At 45.1% G+C, this 17,535-nt stretch overlaps 1 protein-coding gene across 18 annotated transcripts in view; it reads right to left on the reverse strand.

The window, feature by feature from the left end:
- Positions 1-17,535, reverse strand: part of ccdc172 (coiled-coil domain containing 172) — a 249,040-nt gene that overhangs the window by 138,398 nt on the left and 93,107 nt on the right. For all 18 annotated transcript variants that reach the window (XR_011592745.1, XR_011592743.1, XR_011592744.1 and 15 more), the window contains 2 exons: positions 16,501-16,666; positions 4,143-4,244 (listed from right to left, as the gene is read on the reverse strand). Coding sequence is in view for 7 of the 18 variants with exons in the window: in XM_070876567.1 (XP_070732668.1) it covers positions 4,143-4,244; positions 16,501-16,666 (268 nt within the window). In the remaining 11 variants the exon portion in view is untranslated. The remainder of the gene's footprint in view (positions 1-4,142; positions 4,245-16,500; positions 16,667-17,535) is intronic.

The raw sequence follows: 17,535 nt of genomic DNA on the forward strand, positions 1-17,535 counted from the left end.
TATCTCTTCTGAGTCAGAAAGTTGTGGGTTCTAGACCCATTTCAAAGACTTGAGCACAAAAATCTAGGCTGACATGCCAGTACATTACTGAATGCATGCCATCTTTCGGATGAGGCTTTAAATGGAGGCCTCATTTGCTCTCTCAGGTGGATGTATAAGATCCCATGGCACTATTTCAAAGAGCAGGGGAGTTATCCCTGGTGTCCTGGCTAATATTTATCCCTAAATCAAAATCACAAAAAAAATTATCTGGTTATCATCACATTGCTGTTTGTGGAAGCTTGCTGTGCGCGTTTAAGGCTGCCGCATTTCCTACATTATAACAGTAACTACACTTCAAAAGTAGTTAATTAGCTGTAAAGTGAGTTTATGAAAGGTGCTATATAAATGCAAGTCTTTCTTTTTTCTGACTTCTCCCTCACCCCACCCACTCTGCATGACAAGCTAAACATTGTCCCTCTCTTTCATTTCAATTACTGAGAATGTCAACGGCCCTCAGCCAGTTGAGGAAGAGGAGCCCAGCCTTCCGGAAGATGCAGTCACTTGATCTGACTCTCACAAGCACCAATTCAGATACTGGCACCACTTGGACTTGAGGGTAGACTGAAGGAAGTATCTCCACGTGGTGACTCACAAGGCACAAGTGTGTAGGAGCTAATGTAGGGAGATAGGACGCCTATATCGTGTACAATGTGTATAAAAATTATGAGGGGCCGAGATAGAGTGGATAGGAAGAACCTATTTCCCTTAGCAGAGGGAACAACAACCAGGAAACATAAATTTAATGTAATTGGTAGGAGGTTTAGAGGAGATACAAGGGAAAATTTATTTACCCAGAGGGTGGTGGGGGGTCTGAAACTCACTGCCTGAAAGTGTGGTAGAGCCAGAAACTCTTACCACATTTAAAAAGTACTTGCATGTGCCCCTGAAGTGCTGCAACCTACAGGGCTACGGACCAAGAGCTGGAAAGTGGAATTAGGATGGATAGCTTTTTGTTGGTCAGCATAGAATTATGGTCCAAAATGGCCTCCTTCCATGCTATAAATTTCTATGATTCTATGTTATACCAACTAGCTGGAGGGTCAGCTAGCCAGAGGAAGGGGTTGTATACTAGCTCAGCTGCAGAGGATCGAGGTGCAGACTTCGAGTGCCCAAACTACCGAAGAAGGCTGATGAGCGTACACCGGGAAATGCTAGGTGCACTGGGCAGCCTGCCAGAGAGTTAGCGCACAATATTGCGAACGAGGAGTCCAGCTCCAGTTTGTCAATGCATACAATTTGAGAATATTTGTTTGATAAAATGTGTTTGGATTTGGTGTTAGTCTTTGTAGTGTAATGAGGGTAAGACCTACAAGTCTGGAGTGAAGGAGGGCAACTGAATGGTGATTGTAAGTAAAATGGTAAGGATTGTAGCACTGTTGGTGAGTGGGGAATGGGAAGGTTAATTTACGTGAAGTGCTCCTCGATAAGCTGGTGTTTGAGAGCCTGGACAGTTAGGGGCTCTGGTGGTCGCTGTCTCTCCTTCTCCTCTTGCACTTGTTGCTGCTCAGATAGGCTGTCCTTCACAATGGTGAAGTTGTGCAGCATATAGAAGACAATGACAAATCTGGATACCCACTCGTGGGCGTACTGTGAAGCAACGATCCAGGCAGCAGAAACTATTCTTGGTCATGCCGATTGTTTTATCTATGATGTTCCGAATGGCAGCATGGTTCTTGTCGTAGGTGTGTTCTGCAGCTCTGCGCGGGTTCCTGACAGGAATCACGAGCCATGTCTGGATGGGATATCATTTGTCGCCCAACAGCCAGCCTGCAATTTAACAGCCTGGTTGAAATAAAGGCGGCAGAGAGGATTCTTGCAGGATGAAAAAGTCATGACTACTGCCAGGATAGCGGGCACTGACCTGCATGATGCGCTACCTCTGATCACCAGCCAGTTGTACGTTGAGGGAATGGAATTCCTTTCGATTGATAAAGATTTCAGGCTGGTGACAGGGAGCAGACAATGCAAACTATGTGTAGTCAATGGCACTCTGCACTCTGGGGAAGCCTGCCTAGTGCGCTCTAGTCTTGCTTCGCTCTGACAATAAGGATGGGGAACCTCAGTGAATACATCGGTGAACTGCGAACTGTGAGAGGTTCCTGATGCCAGCTGTTGCAGCCTGAAAGGAGCCTGTGGCATAAACGTAGAGGGCTACGGTGCCCTTGACAGCTACAGGCAGTGTTGCCCATGCCCTGGTGAGGCTTGAGTGATGATTGCAACAGGTGACATAGCTGCATATTTGATTGGTGAAGTGAAGGTGCTGTAACATTGCTCCAGTGTAGTTGATGTAGGAGAGTTGCACCCTGAACACACACTGTGGACATGGCCTCCTGCAGTGGTGTATTCCTTGCTGCTGCCCCTTGTCCTCCAGTCCCATTAGCAGCAATATGAGAACATCCATGTCTGCAACCAGACTATTTCTGAGGCAAACAACAATGCAAGATCAGCAAATCCTTCTGTGTAGACAAAGTAAACTTTCCAGAGTGATAAAATACAACAGACGTCCAGGAGTCAAGCAGCAGCCTGAAATGAGAAATCAGCAACTACCTTGTAAATACTGCAGAATCCCTTTGGATATCACTGGTGAGGTGGCCTTTCTGCCAGTTAGTGCCATGTTATGCTGTGTGAGTTTACCACATGGCGACTGAAGTGCTGAGGCATTTGAAAATCGAGAACAAGTCTGTTATGTATTGATGTGTGTACCGTCCTGATACCTTAAATGTAATATAAGCACAATGGTACACCACAGAGGGCGCTGTGGTGGGAAACCTGGAAGTACCTGCAACAGGCACTATAAAAAGCTGACCACCACACCTGAGAGGCACTCTAGAGCTGAACAATAAAGGACGAAGGTCACAGCAGTTAGATTAACACCAAACCGTGTGGAGTCAATGATTTGTGTGCTACATACACCACAAAGTCCTGCAAGAAGTGCAGGACCCTAATTTAAATAAATTACTCTTGCCTTTAAATGTTGCCACCATATACTCCTTCCAACAGCGCAACATCCTTTCCCAATGTGGCAGGTAACAGACTTCTGGCCAGAAATATGCGGCACTTTCTGCTCAGCACATGGGGGGTTTAGTAGGCCAGTTAGTGGCCAAAAAATGGGTGCTGCGCGGCCGAATTTCTTGGCCTATATTTTATGCTGATCTAAAGACAGAAAATGCTGGAAATACTCAGCAGGTCAGGCATCAGTGGAAAGAGAAACAGAGTTAATGTTTCAGGTCGATGACCTTTCATCAGTTCCGATTCAACCCCGTTCCTTGCCTTGCTGCTCTGTCGGGATTTAAAAAAACAAAATTTGACCCCACTCCCAGCCTTCCCACCTCAAATATTGCAGGCCCTTATTTCTTTCCAAGCTCTCCAGCCTCATGCAACTTTTATTTATTTATTTACCATTCCCACTTCATGTCCTTTTTTTTTGGTCCCACTCAGCAGCCTTAATCAATTGTTTTTAAGATTCCATTCAGCACTCTTCAGCCTCAGATAATTTGGATTTTTTTCTCTTCCTTCTCTTCCCAACATTTTTTCAGCACCACCGTTGAAACAATTGTTTTGTTTCAATTCCAGCGCCTCTATTTAATCGGAAACAACTTTAATCCCCTTAACCTATTCACAGCCCTATTCTTCAACCTCAATTCTTACAATTTCCACTCCCAATCCAGCCCCACCCTCTAATCTCTTCTCACTCATCGAAATTCAAACCTCAGCCCAATAGCCTTGTCCCAGTCCTAATCCGCTGCTCACACTCTCCTGTTCCTAACATATCCTCTAACCCCTGCGGCCCCCTCCCCTAACCCCATCATAGATTGTTTCTTCACCTGTCTCAAGTAGAGATCCAATTCTCAGCAGCACCACCACTGTTTGCTTTGCTCAGCCTCCCACCTTAAGCCTCAGCCTGATGCTAAATGGAATGCTTTGAATCTTACTTCCTCCCTGCCCTATTGTTTGACTTACAGTGAGCAGCACTATGGGAGATCTACTAGTGTATATTATAGATAGTTATGATTATAAATTCTGAACATATACATTTTAAACACTTAAAAAAAATTAATGCTATATTATAGTTAGAAAAAGGCAATTAATAGTTATATAACCTTGAGATTTGTCCTGGAGTTGAAGAATTTCTTCTTTTAACTCATTTTTCTGTTTTTGGAGAGCATTCAACTGAACATTTTTTTGTTCAAGGCATTTCATATCTGGAACCACATGATGCACAATAATAAAAATTATTACTTCTTGCATTTTTACTTTAACAGTTATTGACAATGAATTTCATTTTTTTTAAATCTGAGTTTTGGCAAGATTTTACTTATTTTGGATTTTTAACGCATTAAAAATATCAAGATATCAAACTAGCAATGTGATCTTGTTGAGAGAAAAGCCACTGGTCTAGAGATTCTGTGCCATTTTCAGTCATGTAAATTTTTTTTGGCAGCAAAATGCAACAGAAATATCTTATGCCTGTTCCCGCTCCAAAATTTACCTCCCCGAATTCCTTTGGCTTTTGCCAACTAATAAATGAGGACCCACAGCCATGGTCATCTGCCCATGCTGCTCTCTCTGTAGCTGTGAAAGTGACAACTACACTCATCTGTTATATCGCAGGCTGATTTTGGACAGACACGGGGGATCTTTGTAATATCAGCCAGGCTGCAGTATGGGCATGTAGGTCAGATGACTGACACACTTTACAGGAGAGTTGTGGAATTCATCATTTTTGGTATCACAGCAAAACAGCAGCAAAATCAGGTAATTTGGTTTCACAAGGTTGCCGACTTTCCCAATGTCCAGGGTGCAATTGATGGAACCCACATTGTTTTCTGAGTTCCTACAGAAAACTGCTCTCATCTTCATCAACTGAAAGAGTTTCCACTCTTTGAGTGTACAGATTGTGTATGATAGCATGCAAAGAATCCTGCATGTCAATATGCTGGAAGTTGTCAAGATTAATTCATATTTCAAAATGTATCCTTTCCTGGCCGTAATTGAACCAATGGCTTCTGAATGACAAAGCCTGCACCCATGAATACAACTCCGCTAAGACTAACCCGAAAAGAAGCAGCGTAGTGCTACAATGAGACATATGCTCTACTAGAATTGCCATTGAGAGGGCCATGATGGTCTTAAAAGGCCACTTTCAACGGCTATGCAAGTCAAGTGGGGCTCTGAGAGTTCCTCTAGCGTGTGTGCCACTTATAATTTTAGCCTTCTATGCCCTGCAGAGTTTTCACATGCAGAATGACCTAGATTTGGAAATTGCTGGGAAGCTGCCCTAACTGCTTCAGAAACAGAGATACATGGAGGACAGCAACACAATTATCTTCATTGAGAAAACTCCTCAGTAACTGCTGCAAGAGGCACCAAACCATGGGGTGAATTTTCTACCCGAGCGGACTTCCAACAGCTAGTTGGTTAAATGCATCAGCCTGGTCGTCAGGTTGTGAAGCCCACTTCATTTTGAGATACAAGCCTTATATACAACAGGATACCGAGTCGCGGATAGAGTCCAAGCGTCCCGGGGCTGCCTGCCGGCTCAGAGCCACATCACTGTAGCCAACCCAGCCGGCCTCCCGGCCAAAAATGTAGGTCCATTCGCAGGTCCCCGATGTTTGGAATGAAGGGAGCAGAGTATCCCAGGCTGAATCTTTGTAGTCTCGTGGAGTACTCCTGCTTCCCCTCCCCCACCAGCCCCATGAAAAGGAGAAACTTATCTTCTGGATCCTCTTGGCTGGGTTACCAGCTGATACTGGTTGAATCATGCACGGCCAATTCAGTTCAAAAATGGCAATCAGGGTCCTATTGTCATACCAACCCAATTTCCATTTTAAATGAGCCTACTGCATGACTCTGGGCTGCACTGCCATAGAAACAGCAGTGGGGACTGTAGGTCATTGCCCACAATTTATAGGGCGTAAGTACCGTATTTCTGCTGGACGGATGGGCTGAAATCTCAGCCCCATGCCCCATAATTGTTTTCTTCTGTTTAATACAGCCTATATTTTACACCAGTGCTTTAACCCCTTCTCCCACCTTCAAATAAAACACCAATTCTTCAATTCAGTACCCACCCCAGAACATAACGCATCATTCTTATTGTCTTTACATGACCATGTCAATAGTGACCACTTTATTGAATAAGTCAGCACCAAATAAGTGCACTCCTTTCCTGTATGACTTTGACCTCCATCAATAACGAAGCATGACATAAGTGCCTATTCTACTTTAATATAACAAAGTCCAAAATGAACACAAGCCAACCTACTCGTTCCTATCATTGTGCTTTTCTTGGATAGCTGGCTAAGTGTGCCTTTCTAGAAAAGGAAGAATAGCTGTATGTTAACTTGCCTGCCCTGGCCAAATCACTAATTTTTCTGGCACTGGTCTGCAGTCCTGAGGGTGAGACGGTTGGTTCTCAGTGCCACCTTCCTCCAGATGGTATGTGACCTTTTTGGCAGGTTTGGACACCCATCACTCTATCTCTCTTGTGTTCTATTTCATCCAGAGAGTTCACAGGTCAAACTCAGTAAAATTATGGCATCTTCTCCGATTCCTCTGTGTCATGCCCTGCTGCCTTCTTTGTATGCTTCTGCCAGGTTGTCCTGGGTAAGATATTCTTGGAAAGTGGCACAAAAACACTCAGGAGACATCCAATCAAGTTAGCTGATTGTCATTTCACTTTGCCAAGCACTATTCCTTTCATGCTGCTTCCACCACTCTACCGCTGCAATCTTCAACCAGAATTGGCCTTTTAAAGGCTGCAATTCTAATTTACACTCGCTCCACTCCTATTTTACACAGATTTTACACCAATCATTACTCCAAACGATACACAAATGAGCTGAGCCAGGAAATTGTGTAAACAATTCTTTTGGGTTGAAGACAAAATAAACAATTAAATCAAGTGCCCCCTAATTAAAATGGGGGGGGGGGCACTCCAAACAGTTTTCAAATGCCCTTTTTTTTTGTTTGTTTTTTGTGGGGTTTTTTGGGCACTAAAACCACAAATTATAAAAGTGCCTCCTGGCTAAAACGAAGGGGATACTAAAGCCCTGCACAATAACCAATTAAACTTTAAAACATATAAAATCAAATTAAAATTTGGTTGCCGGGGATGTTGATGCACTCCAGTCCCTCCGGCGCCCACCTCTCGCGGAAGGCCGCGAGCGTACCAGTGGACACCGCGTGCTCCATCTCCAGGGACACCCTGGCTCGGATGTAACCGCGGAAGAGAGGCAGGCAGTCGGGCTGACCGACCCCCTCGACCGTCCGCTGCCTGGACCAGCTGATGGCACCCTTGGCCGCGCCCAGGAGCAGTCCTACGAGGAGGCCCTCGGACCTATCCGCTCTCCTCCGCACATGGTGCCCAAAGATCAAATTGTGTAAATAACTCTTCAGACCATCAGCAGGTGCAATTCATTTTCCATTAGTGCAAAAATGCTGCAGCTTATTGCTTGGAATTTCAGAGTCACTTTTTCTACACTCAATGTAATGTACCTTTCTTGTTTCTGTTTACATTCTACATAGTGTGAATAAACTCTCCAAAGGTTGTGCCTCGCTAAGAGTGTTGTGAAGTCAAAGTATTGTAAAACACTGGTATGCCAATCTGCACATTATCAGCAAGGTAAATGTAATAGCAAAGGTATATGGGTAACTCATCATTACTGCTCTGTAAACATAATGTTGAGTTATATGATGAAAGATGCCCTGAATCGTGACTAGTGGAGTGATCTAACCAAGTTAACACCCTGTGCTGGTAACACAGAAAACTATCCATTGTATAAAACATTTAGTGCAGAAATTGATAGGAGTATATTTAAGGGTTTAACTACTACCAGTATAGCAACGCTGCAGACAAGAGACAAATCCCTCCCTCTTCATTTGAATAGAATCCCTGTGCCAGACACTATTAAAGGGCTACTGCTTGTCTTAAAGGTGAATTACCTGCAAATGAAAGGACAAATCATTTGGAAGTCCAGTACATGCAATGAGGGTGGTACCAAAGACTCCTGCCTTCATTAATACTTCTTGGAGCTGTTGCAATAGGAAGTGGAACAAAGGAAGTTGGGCATGTTTGCTTCTGAAGGGCACCCACCTGTAAGATCACAGGTGCAAGCTTCATGGGCAGAATTTGCTGAGCAAGTGAGTGCACTCTTCTAGATCTGCATACCTGAGCGCAAATGAGGGAAAAATTCAGTGGCATCAGGGGAAGTGCCAGGGTAAGTGCATGCTTCTTTGTACATATGTACATTCTACTGGCACAGAAGGCATGGACCCATGTCTGCTGCATTCTCTGAGATAAGTTGCAAAGCAAGCAAAATCCATTAACCCCTTTATTCCTCATTCAAAAGAAACTGCCCAAGCTCTGTGCAGTGGAGGACAGCAATACCATCCCCATACCACTTCACAGTTCACCTGCTAACGACTGGTAAAAAAACACCATGCAAGGTAATGTGAGAAGATGGTGACAGTAGTTGTCAGAACACAGTGGTGCTGTGTGGAATGCTCGCAAACTTGCTAACATCTTCGTAAGTATGTTCTGCTTACAAGCCAAGGCAGCTCACAACCCTGGGGAAAGAACCAGGACAAATGGTGGGCCAGCCATCATGAAGCAGCAGTCCAACTTTGAGGAGATGGCTCTCACTATTTTGATCATAAATCTGTAAAGGACATTGGCGAGGTTGGATTTTGAGCCAGGGTGCTACCAATCAGCAAATATCTTCCACTTATTATGATCTTTCATACACTGACTCCCAGTCTAATTTTTCACAGTAAGAGCGACATTTGCATAGCTACTGCAAGATACACTAAAATGTCTTGTGATTGAACTTGTCTTGAAAATCATTGTCTGGGGATTCATTATAATTCTTACTCCTTTTCTGTCCCTTAGGTCTTCCCAAGGTTAGCAGGTAAAAAGAATTAGTGAGAACACAGCTCCATCAAGGACTTCATCTGCCCAAGGAGCACTAAACGACTCATAAATAAGGAGGAGCAAGTGGAGGTGAACGGAAAGATCGACTAGGCAAGCAACCTGCACCAAAAAGGCAAGTCAAAAAGTGTTTACATTTTTTTTAATGTGGAGCCACAGTGCAGGGTCGCTGCTGGCCATGATCAGCTCTCCTGTGCACCTCCTCCCCCCCATCAGAATTTATCCGAGGTCGCTACAGAAATGCATTCCTGCAGAAGGGCACCAGCAGCTGACATTTTTTAGATGTGGTCCGAGGCCCAATTTTGGGTCGACCTTGGACCTTCCGGTTCCGACGTGCATTGCAGCTGCATCATTGCCTTTGTGCTCAAAACTAGATGGCAGCAAATTTCAACCCGAATATACCAACTCTGGTCTAACCCTATATACATTTATCATTATCTCTTTGCTTTTGTAACTTTGTGCTCCTATTTGTGAAAAACAGTCCATTGTGTTCCTAACATAGATGAGGCTGCACACAGGGAGGTTAAAGTAACAGTGACCTCAGGTTTTAATAAGACACTCCAGATTGAGGAACAGGCCTGAAGGGTCGGCTTATATACAGTGCTCCCAAGGGATGCTGGGATCCCTTGGGACTTCAGTGGATGAGCTCCCTGGTGGCGGAACATGGGAGTGCATGCTTTACAGATACACAACATCACTCCCCGCCAGAAGTCAAAGTGAAAATTATTTAGAAGGTGAGGCGGTCGGGAGCCTTTCTTTCCCTGGTGGACCGCCTCGGTACAAATGTCTGTTCTGGTGTGTTGGCTGTGCCCTCGCTGGGTTGGCGTGTTGTTGGCCTGCAGGGCTGCTGGCTGAGCCTGGCCTTGCTGGGCTGTTGGGCGTGATGGGTTCGATTTCCTGGACGTGCATGGTGTTGTTGATCTTTTGGGTGTGTGTTGTGGGCTCGAAAAAGGTGGTGTCTGCTGTGGGTTGTTCAGAGCAGTCTGTGAACCGCAGCCTCGTTTGGTCCAGGTGTTTTCTGCAAATTTGTCCATTGTCTAGTTTGACTACAAACACCCTATTCCCTTCTTTAGCTATCACCGTGCCCGCGATCCACTTGGAACCATGTCCATAGTTTAGCACATACACAGGATCATTCAGATCAATTTCCCGTGACACAGTGGCGCGACCATCGTTTACATTTTGTTGCTGCCGCCTGCTCTCTACCTGATCATGTAGGTTGGGGTGAACCAGCGAGAGTCTGGTTTTAAGTGTCCTTTTCATGAGTAGCTCAGCTGGGGGCACCCCTGTGAGCGAGTGGGGTCTTGTGCGGTAGCTGAGCAGTACGCGGGACACGCGGGTTTGGAATGAGCCTTCTGTGACTCGTTTAAGGCTTTGTTTGATTGTTTGTACTGCCCGCTCTGCCTGCCCATTGGAGGTTGGTTTAAAGGGGGGCCGAGGTGACATGTTTGATCCCATTGCGGGTCATGAATTCTTTAAATTCGGCACTGGCGAAACATGGCCTGTTGTCACTGACCAGTATGTCAGGCAGGCCGTGGGTGACAAACATGGCCCTCAGGCTTTCAATGGTGGCGGTGGTGGTGCTTCCTGACATTATTTCACATTCAATCCATTTTGAAAAGGCATCCACCACCACCAGGAACATTTTACCAAGAAATGGGCCCGCATAGTCGACATGGATCCTCGACCATGGTCTGGAGGGCCAGGACCACAAACTTAGTGGTGCCTCTTTGGGCGTGTTGCTCAACTGAGCATGTACGCTGCATTGCCGTACACAGGACTTTAAGTCAGAGTCAATACCGGGCCACCACACGTGGGATCTGGCTATCGCTTTCATCATTACTATACCCGGGTGTGTGCTGTGGAGATCCGAGATGAATGTCTCCTTGCCCTTTTTTGGTAGCACTACGCGGTTACCCCACAACAGGCAGTCTGCCTGAATGGACAGCTCGTCCTTTCGCCGCTGGAACGGCTTGATTGGCTCTTGCATTTCAACGGAGGTGCTGGCCCAACTCCCATGCAGTAAACAGTTTTTTACTAGGGACAGCAGAGGATCTTGGCTGGTCCAAGTCCTAATCTGGCGGGCCTTGACAGGTGATTTATCATTTTCAAACGCTTCCATGACCATCAACAAGTCTGCGGGCTGCGCCACCATCAACAAGTTTGCAGGCTGCGCCATTTCCAACCCCGTAGTGGGCAATGGTAGTCGACTGAGAGCATCCGCACAGTTCTCGGTGCCTGGCCTGTGGCGGATGGTATAGTTATACGCTAATAGCGCGAGTGCCCACCTTTGTATGCAGGCTGAGGCATTAGTATTTATCCCCTTGTTTTCAGCGAACAGGGATGTGAGGGGCTTGTGATCGGTTTCCAGCTCAAATTTGAGGCCAAACAGGTACTGATGCATTTTCTTTACCCCGAACACACATGCTAATGCCTCTTTCTCAATCATGCTGTAGGTCCTCTTGGCCTTAGACAAGCTCCTGGAAGCATAGGCGACAGGTTGCAACTTCCCCGCAACGTTACCTTGTTGTAATACACACCCGACTCCGTACGACGACACGTCACATGCTAGCACAAGTCTTTTACACGGATTATACAATACAAGCAGCTTGTTGGAGCATAAATTGTTTCTGGCTTTCTCAAAAGCAATTACTTGTTTTTTTTCCCCCATACCCAGTTCTCACCTTTGCGCAATAACACATGTAGGGGCTCTGAAAGGGTGCTTAACCCTGGTAGAAGTTATCAAAATAGTTGAGGAGTCCCAGGAACGACCGCAGCTCCATGATGTTCTGTGGCCTGGGTGCGTTCCTGATAGCCTCTGTCTTGGCATCTGTGGGCCGAATGCCGTCCGCCGCGATCTTTCTCCCCAAAAACTCCACTTCTGTTGCCATGAAGACGCATTTCAACCTCTTCAGCCGCAGCCCTACGCGATCCAGTCACTGGAGGACCTTCTCCAGGTTTTGTAGGTGCTCGGCGATGTCCCCTGACCAATATGTCGTCCTGAAAGACCAGCGTGTGTGGTACCGACTTGAGTCGGCTCTCCATGTTTCTCTGGAAGATTGCTGCAGCCGACCGAATTCCAAACGGGCATCTGTGGTAGATGTTCAGTCCCTTGTGCATGTTGATGCAGGTAAGGCCCTTCGAAGACTCCTCCAGCTCCTGCGTCATGTAGGCTGAAGTCAGGTCGAGCTTGGTGAATGTCTCGCCTCCTGCCAGCGTCGCAAATACGTCATCTGCCTTAGGTAGTGGGTATTGGTCCTGTAGCGAGAAACGATTAATAGTTACTTTATAATCGCCGCAAATCCTGACCGTGCCATCACTTTTGAATATTGGAACAATCGGGCTGGCCCACTTGCTGAATTCCACTGGGGAGATGATGCCCTCGCGTTGCAGCCTGTCCAGCTCGATTTCCACTCTCTCCCTCCATCATGTGAGGTACCGCTCGCGCCTTGTGATGAATGGGTCATGCCTCTGGGACCAAGTGGATCCGCACTTTCGCCCCGGAAAAGTTTCCAATGCCTGGCTCAAAAAGGAAAGGAAATTTGTTAAGAACCTGGGTACATGAGGCCTCATCAACATGTGATAGCGCTCGGATGTCATCCCAGTTCCAGCGGATTTTGCCCAGCCAGCAACTTCCAAACAGTGTAGGGCCATCGCCTGAGACATTCCAGAGTGGCAGTTCGTGCACCATGCCCTCATAGGTGACCTTGACCATGGTGCTGCCCAGGACAGTGATAAGCTCTTTGGTGGATGGGGCTCAGGGCTGGTCTGAATGCCTTGTTGCACCACAGTCTCTCAAACATCATTTTACTCATGATGGATTGGCTAACGCCAGTGTCCAGTTCCATGGCTATGGGTAAGGCATTCAATTTTACGTTTAGCATTATAGGTGGACGTTTCGTCGAAAATGTGTGCACCCCGTGTACTTCAGCATCTGCCTCCGCTCTCTCTGAGGCTCGAAATTGCTTTGATCCATCATGGACCGATCTTCCTCTGCCACGTGGTGGTTAGCAGGTTTTGCAGAGCTTGCAGCTCGTTGGAGGTGCCCCATTGTTCCACAGCTCTTGCAAACATACCCTTTGAAGCGACATGAATAGGCTGAATGGAAGCCTCCACAACGCCAACAAGGTGTGAATTGCCTTGCATTTATCCTTTGTTGGGGACTCTGAGTCATCTGGATCACCTGAGGCCTGCTGGCAGTTGCAGACTCGTGGGTTCTGCCCTGTACATTTCTGCTCGCAAACACAGTTCCAGTTAATTTATGAACTTTGCTAGCACTTGTGTGCTGAGATTTGTTTGGTGTTATCAATGGTGGACATAAACGCCTGTGCTATCGTAATGGTCTTACTGAGGGTTGGTGTCTCTACAGTCAAAAGTTTTCGTAGGATGGTCTCGTGGCCAATGCCCAGTACAAAAAAGACTCTGAGCATTTGCTCCAGGTAGCCATCAAACTCACATTGTCCTGCAAGTCGCCTTAGCTCGGCGACGTAGCTCACCACTTCCTGACCTTCAGATCGCTGGCACGTGTAGAACCAATACCTCGCCATCAGCATGCTCTCCCTCGGGTTAAGATGCTCCCGAAACAGTGTACACAGCTCCTCATACGATTTATCTGTGGGTTTCACCAGAGCCAGAAGATTCTTCATGAGGCTGTAGGTCGGTGCCCCGCAGACTGTGAGGAGGACCGCTCTCCTTTTTGCTTCCTTCTCCGTCCAGCTCGTTGGCTACAAAGTACTGGTCTAGCCATTCGACATAGGCTTCCCAGTCCTCACCCTCCGAGAACTTCTCCAGGATGCCCACAGTTTGCAGCATCTTTGCGTTGGATTCGTATTCTCGTCGCCAGTTATTGTGTTCCTAACACAGATGAGGCTGCACACAGGGAGGTTAAAGTAACAGTGACCTCAGTCTTTAATAAGACATTCCAGAGTGAGGAACAGGCCTTATGGGCCGGCTTATATACAGTGTTCCCAAGGGATGCTGGGATCCCTTGGGACTTCAGGGGATGAGCTCCCTGGTGGCGGAACATGGGAGTGCATGCTTTACAGATACACAACACAGTCATTCCTTTTTAATAGCTTTGTTAACCTGTCCTCTCACTTAACAATTTGCGTATCTGAACCCCTAAGTGTCTTTGGTCTTCTACTCATTATAAAGTTTGATTATTTTGCATTTATGTCCTCTCCTTCCTCCAAAATGTATCACATTATATTTCTCAATGTTTAATTTCAACCAACATTCATCAGCCCAATCTATTTACTTGCCCATGTCCTTCTGAAGCATCTTACAGTCTTCAGTTAGCAATGCTCCCTATTTTTGTCATATGTGGCCTCACAATCAACATCTTGTATATATTTAGCACCTTTAACATAATAAAACGTCCCAAGGTGCTTCACAGCAGTGTTATAAGACAAAACAAAAAAATTTGACACTGAGCCACATAAGAAATTATGGCAGATGACCAAAAGCCTGGTCAAAGAGGTAGGTTTTAAGGAGCGTCTTAAAGGAGGAAAGAGAGGGAGAGAGGCAGAGAGGTTAGGGAGGGAGTCCAGAGCTTAGGGCCTAGGCAGCTGAAGGCACGGCCACCAATGGCTGAGCAATTATAATCAGGGATGCTCAAGTGAGCGCAGATATCTCGGGGGGTGGGGGGGGGGGGGTGGGCGGCGGGGTTGTGAGGCTGAAGGAGATTACAGAGACGGGGAGGAGCAAGGCCATGGAGGGATTTCATAGAATCATAAAAATTTACAGCATGGAAGGAGGCCATTTTGGCCCATCGTGTCCGATTTGTAAACAAGGATGAGAATTTTGAAAATGAGGCGTTGCTTAACTGGGAGCCAATGTAGGTCAGCGAGCACAAGCATGATTGTTGAGCAGGACTTGGTGCAAGTTAGGACACGGGCTGCCGAGTTTTGGATGACATCAAGTTTACTGAGGGTAGAATGTGGGAGGCCAGCCAGAAGTTCGTTGTGAGTAGTCCAGTCTAGAGGTAACAAAGGTATGGATGAGGGTTAGCAGCAGATAGGCTGAGGCAGGGGTGGAGGCGGGCAATGTTCCGGAGGTGGAAATAGGCGGTTTTAGTTATGCCGTGGATATGTGGCAGGAAGCTCATTTCAGGGTCAAATATGGCGCCTAGGTTGCGAACAATCTGGCTTAGCCTCAGATAGATGCTAGGGAGAGGGATGGAGTCGGTCCAAATCATTTATGTATACAGAGAGGAGAAATGGACTTAACACAGACTCCTGGTGCAAAACACAGGTTATGGGGTAGAAAATAACAGTGAATTACCTTCAGGTGATTTTCCCCTGGGCAATGGCAGACATTATCTTATTGGAGGCTGAGGAAGAACGGTACTAAGAAAATCAACTTTGTAGCTAGATGTTACAAATTATGATCAGTAAACCGTAATAAAAATATAATGTTCTGCATACACAAAGAGTGGAGTGATGACACAGCATGGTTTTATTATAGCTTTGCAACAAGATTTGCATCAGTTTGGTGTTTTCTATGAGAAGCAACATTAACATGCTGGAATTTGTTCAAAAACGTCACCACCGGATTACCACCGAAAAAAACGTTATGATTATTCAATTAAGATCGACAGAAAATTTATCAAAAAAATGGGAAAAAAATCCACCCGGCAGGAAAAATCAGTGTTCCACATGGATTCTCGGCGGCAAATGCAATCCTGGTCAAATTGAGTCATACTTTAATCAAATTTAGTCTAAAGCTGCGAGTTGGGCCTAGGGAGGGGGGAAAAACAAAGGATTTTTCAACAAAAAAAAATCCGAAAACATTCACAGGACCCTTTTCCAGTGAATCACTGCAAAAGATTTAAAAAAAATGTAACTTACCTTTTTTTTGCATCGTTTCATACCTACCGCCAATCGAAGGGCTGCTCCTGGGCGTTTTTTCCCTCCTCAACTATGGATCACTACTACCATCAAACTCGGGCAGAGACAATTTTTTTCAGTGATGCATGTCAGCGGTCTGCTCCCCAGTGGTATTTTAAAACCGCCAGTGGTACACTTTGATGAAATTACCACCGGGTGATTTTTCAACAGAAAAGTGGAATACTGCCAAAAAACAAAGCGGTAATGCTGACCAAATTCCAGCCCCATATGTTAGCAAGATTAATTCACATTGATTCAATCCGAACAGAATTTGAACTGAGAGGTTGGTTTCCATCACACTGAACAAGCCAAATGCACAGTTCAACCAATGCTTAACGAAGAATTGTAAGCAATGGAACTGGAAGTAATGTTCTATATATGTAATGTTCTATATATCATTTTGTTCATCTATGGATTGGTGACTACTATAGCTATAACTTCAACTAAATTAAAACTAAAACTCAGTAGTATCAGTGTCCAATTCTTGTATTGGTGACCTGTAATTCAATTGTAAATATTTAGGAATACTTTTAGTAATTCTCTAAACTTTAATCTGAAGAACGCTGATGTAAAATCTATTTTACAAATTGAACTCGACACTACAAACCCATAAAACATGACTCCAAGAAATGTACTAACCGTTTTTCAAGTACTTAGCTTCTGCTTCCAAGTCAAATATTTTTGATTTTGCTTTAATTTCAATTGTATCTATTCTGTTACTTAGTAGGTCATACTCAGCATTGAATTCTGAAACCTCTCTAACAAATTTCTCCCTTTCCTCGGCATTTTTCTTTTTGCTCTCCTCCTACAAGAGAGAAACAAGATGCAGCTAGCTATTTTTAAGACTAGAAGGATAACAATTTAAGGCTTTAACAATATTTACAATTTCATTTCTGATTTATTGACTTCAAATTACTGTTTCACTGTGTGAGATTCATGCTGATAAAGGGAGATAAATCATTTTTCTCTGTCAAGCATTAAAACAGCAATTAATAAAATCATAAGTACTGATAATACTGCTCTGGATCTCAGGCAAAAGCAATTGATACTTCAAATATTGAAATGTTGTTCTACATATTGTATGCATATATTGTACCATATAGCACCAATCACTATTTTATTAAAACAAATTCTCCCTTTCCTTCAAACACTCCAAAGCATGCACCATTCCCTGACACTGAAAGTGACATGACCCCAGCCTCTACCAATGCTCCTCTTTGGCTAGATACTTGGAGGCACGCAAGAGTTCACCAAGATGACTCATCCTTTGATTTATTCACCAATCATGTCAGACAACACCTGAACTCCAACTGAAACTTCTTCTGACAGCATAATGAAAAGCAAAAATTCATCTGGGAAACTGCGAGGATGAATATGCATTCTACCATTCTTTTGTACATTGGAACATTAATTCCCTGCATCACTATACCAACCCTCTGTGGAGTATTTAATGTCTAAACACAATACTAAAAATAAAATTATAGGACATGGGAACACCACCACCTCCTGGACCCCTGGGCATATATCGCCATTCCTTCATCGCTGCTGGGTCAAAATCCCAGAACCCCTACCTAACAGCATTGTGGGAGTACTTTCACCACACAGAATGTAGTGATTCAAGAAGGCGGCCCACTATCACTTTCATAAGGGCAACTAGGATTGGGAATAAATGCC

This window comes from Pristiophorus japonicus, chromosome 3 (assembly GCF_044704955.1).
Source record: "Pristiophorus japonicus isolate sPriJap1 chromosome 3, sPriJap1.hap1, whole genome shotgun sequence".
In the NCBI taxonomy this organism is placed as follows: Eukaryota; Metazoa; Chordata; class Chondrichthyes; family Pristiophoridae; genus Pristiophorus; species Pristiophorus japonicus.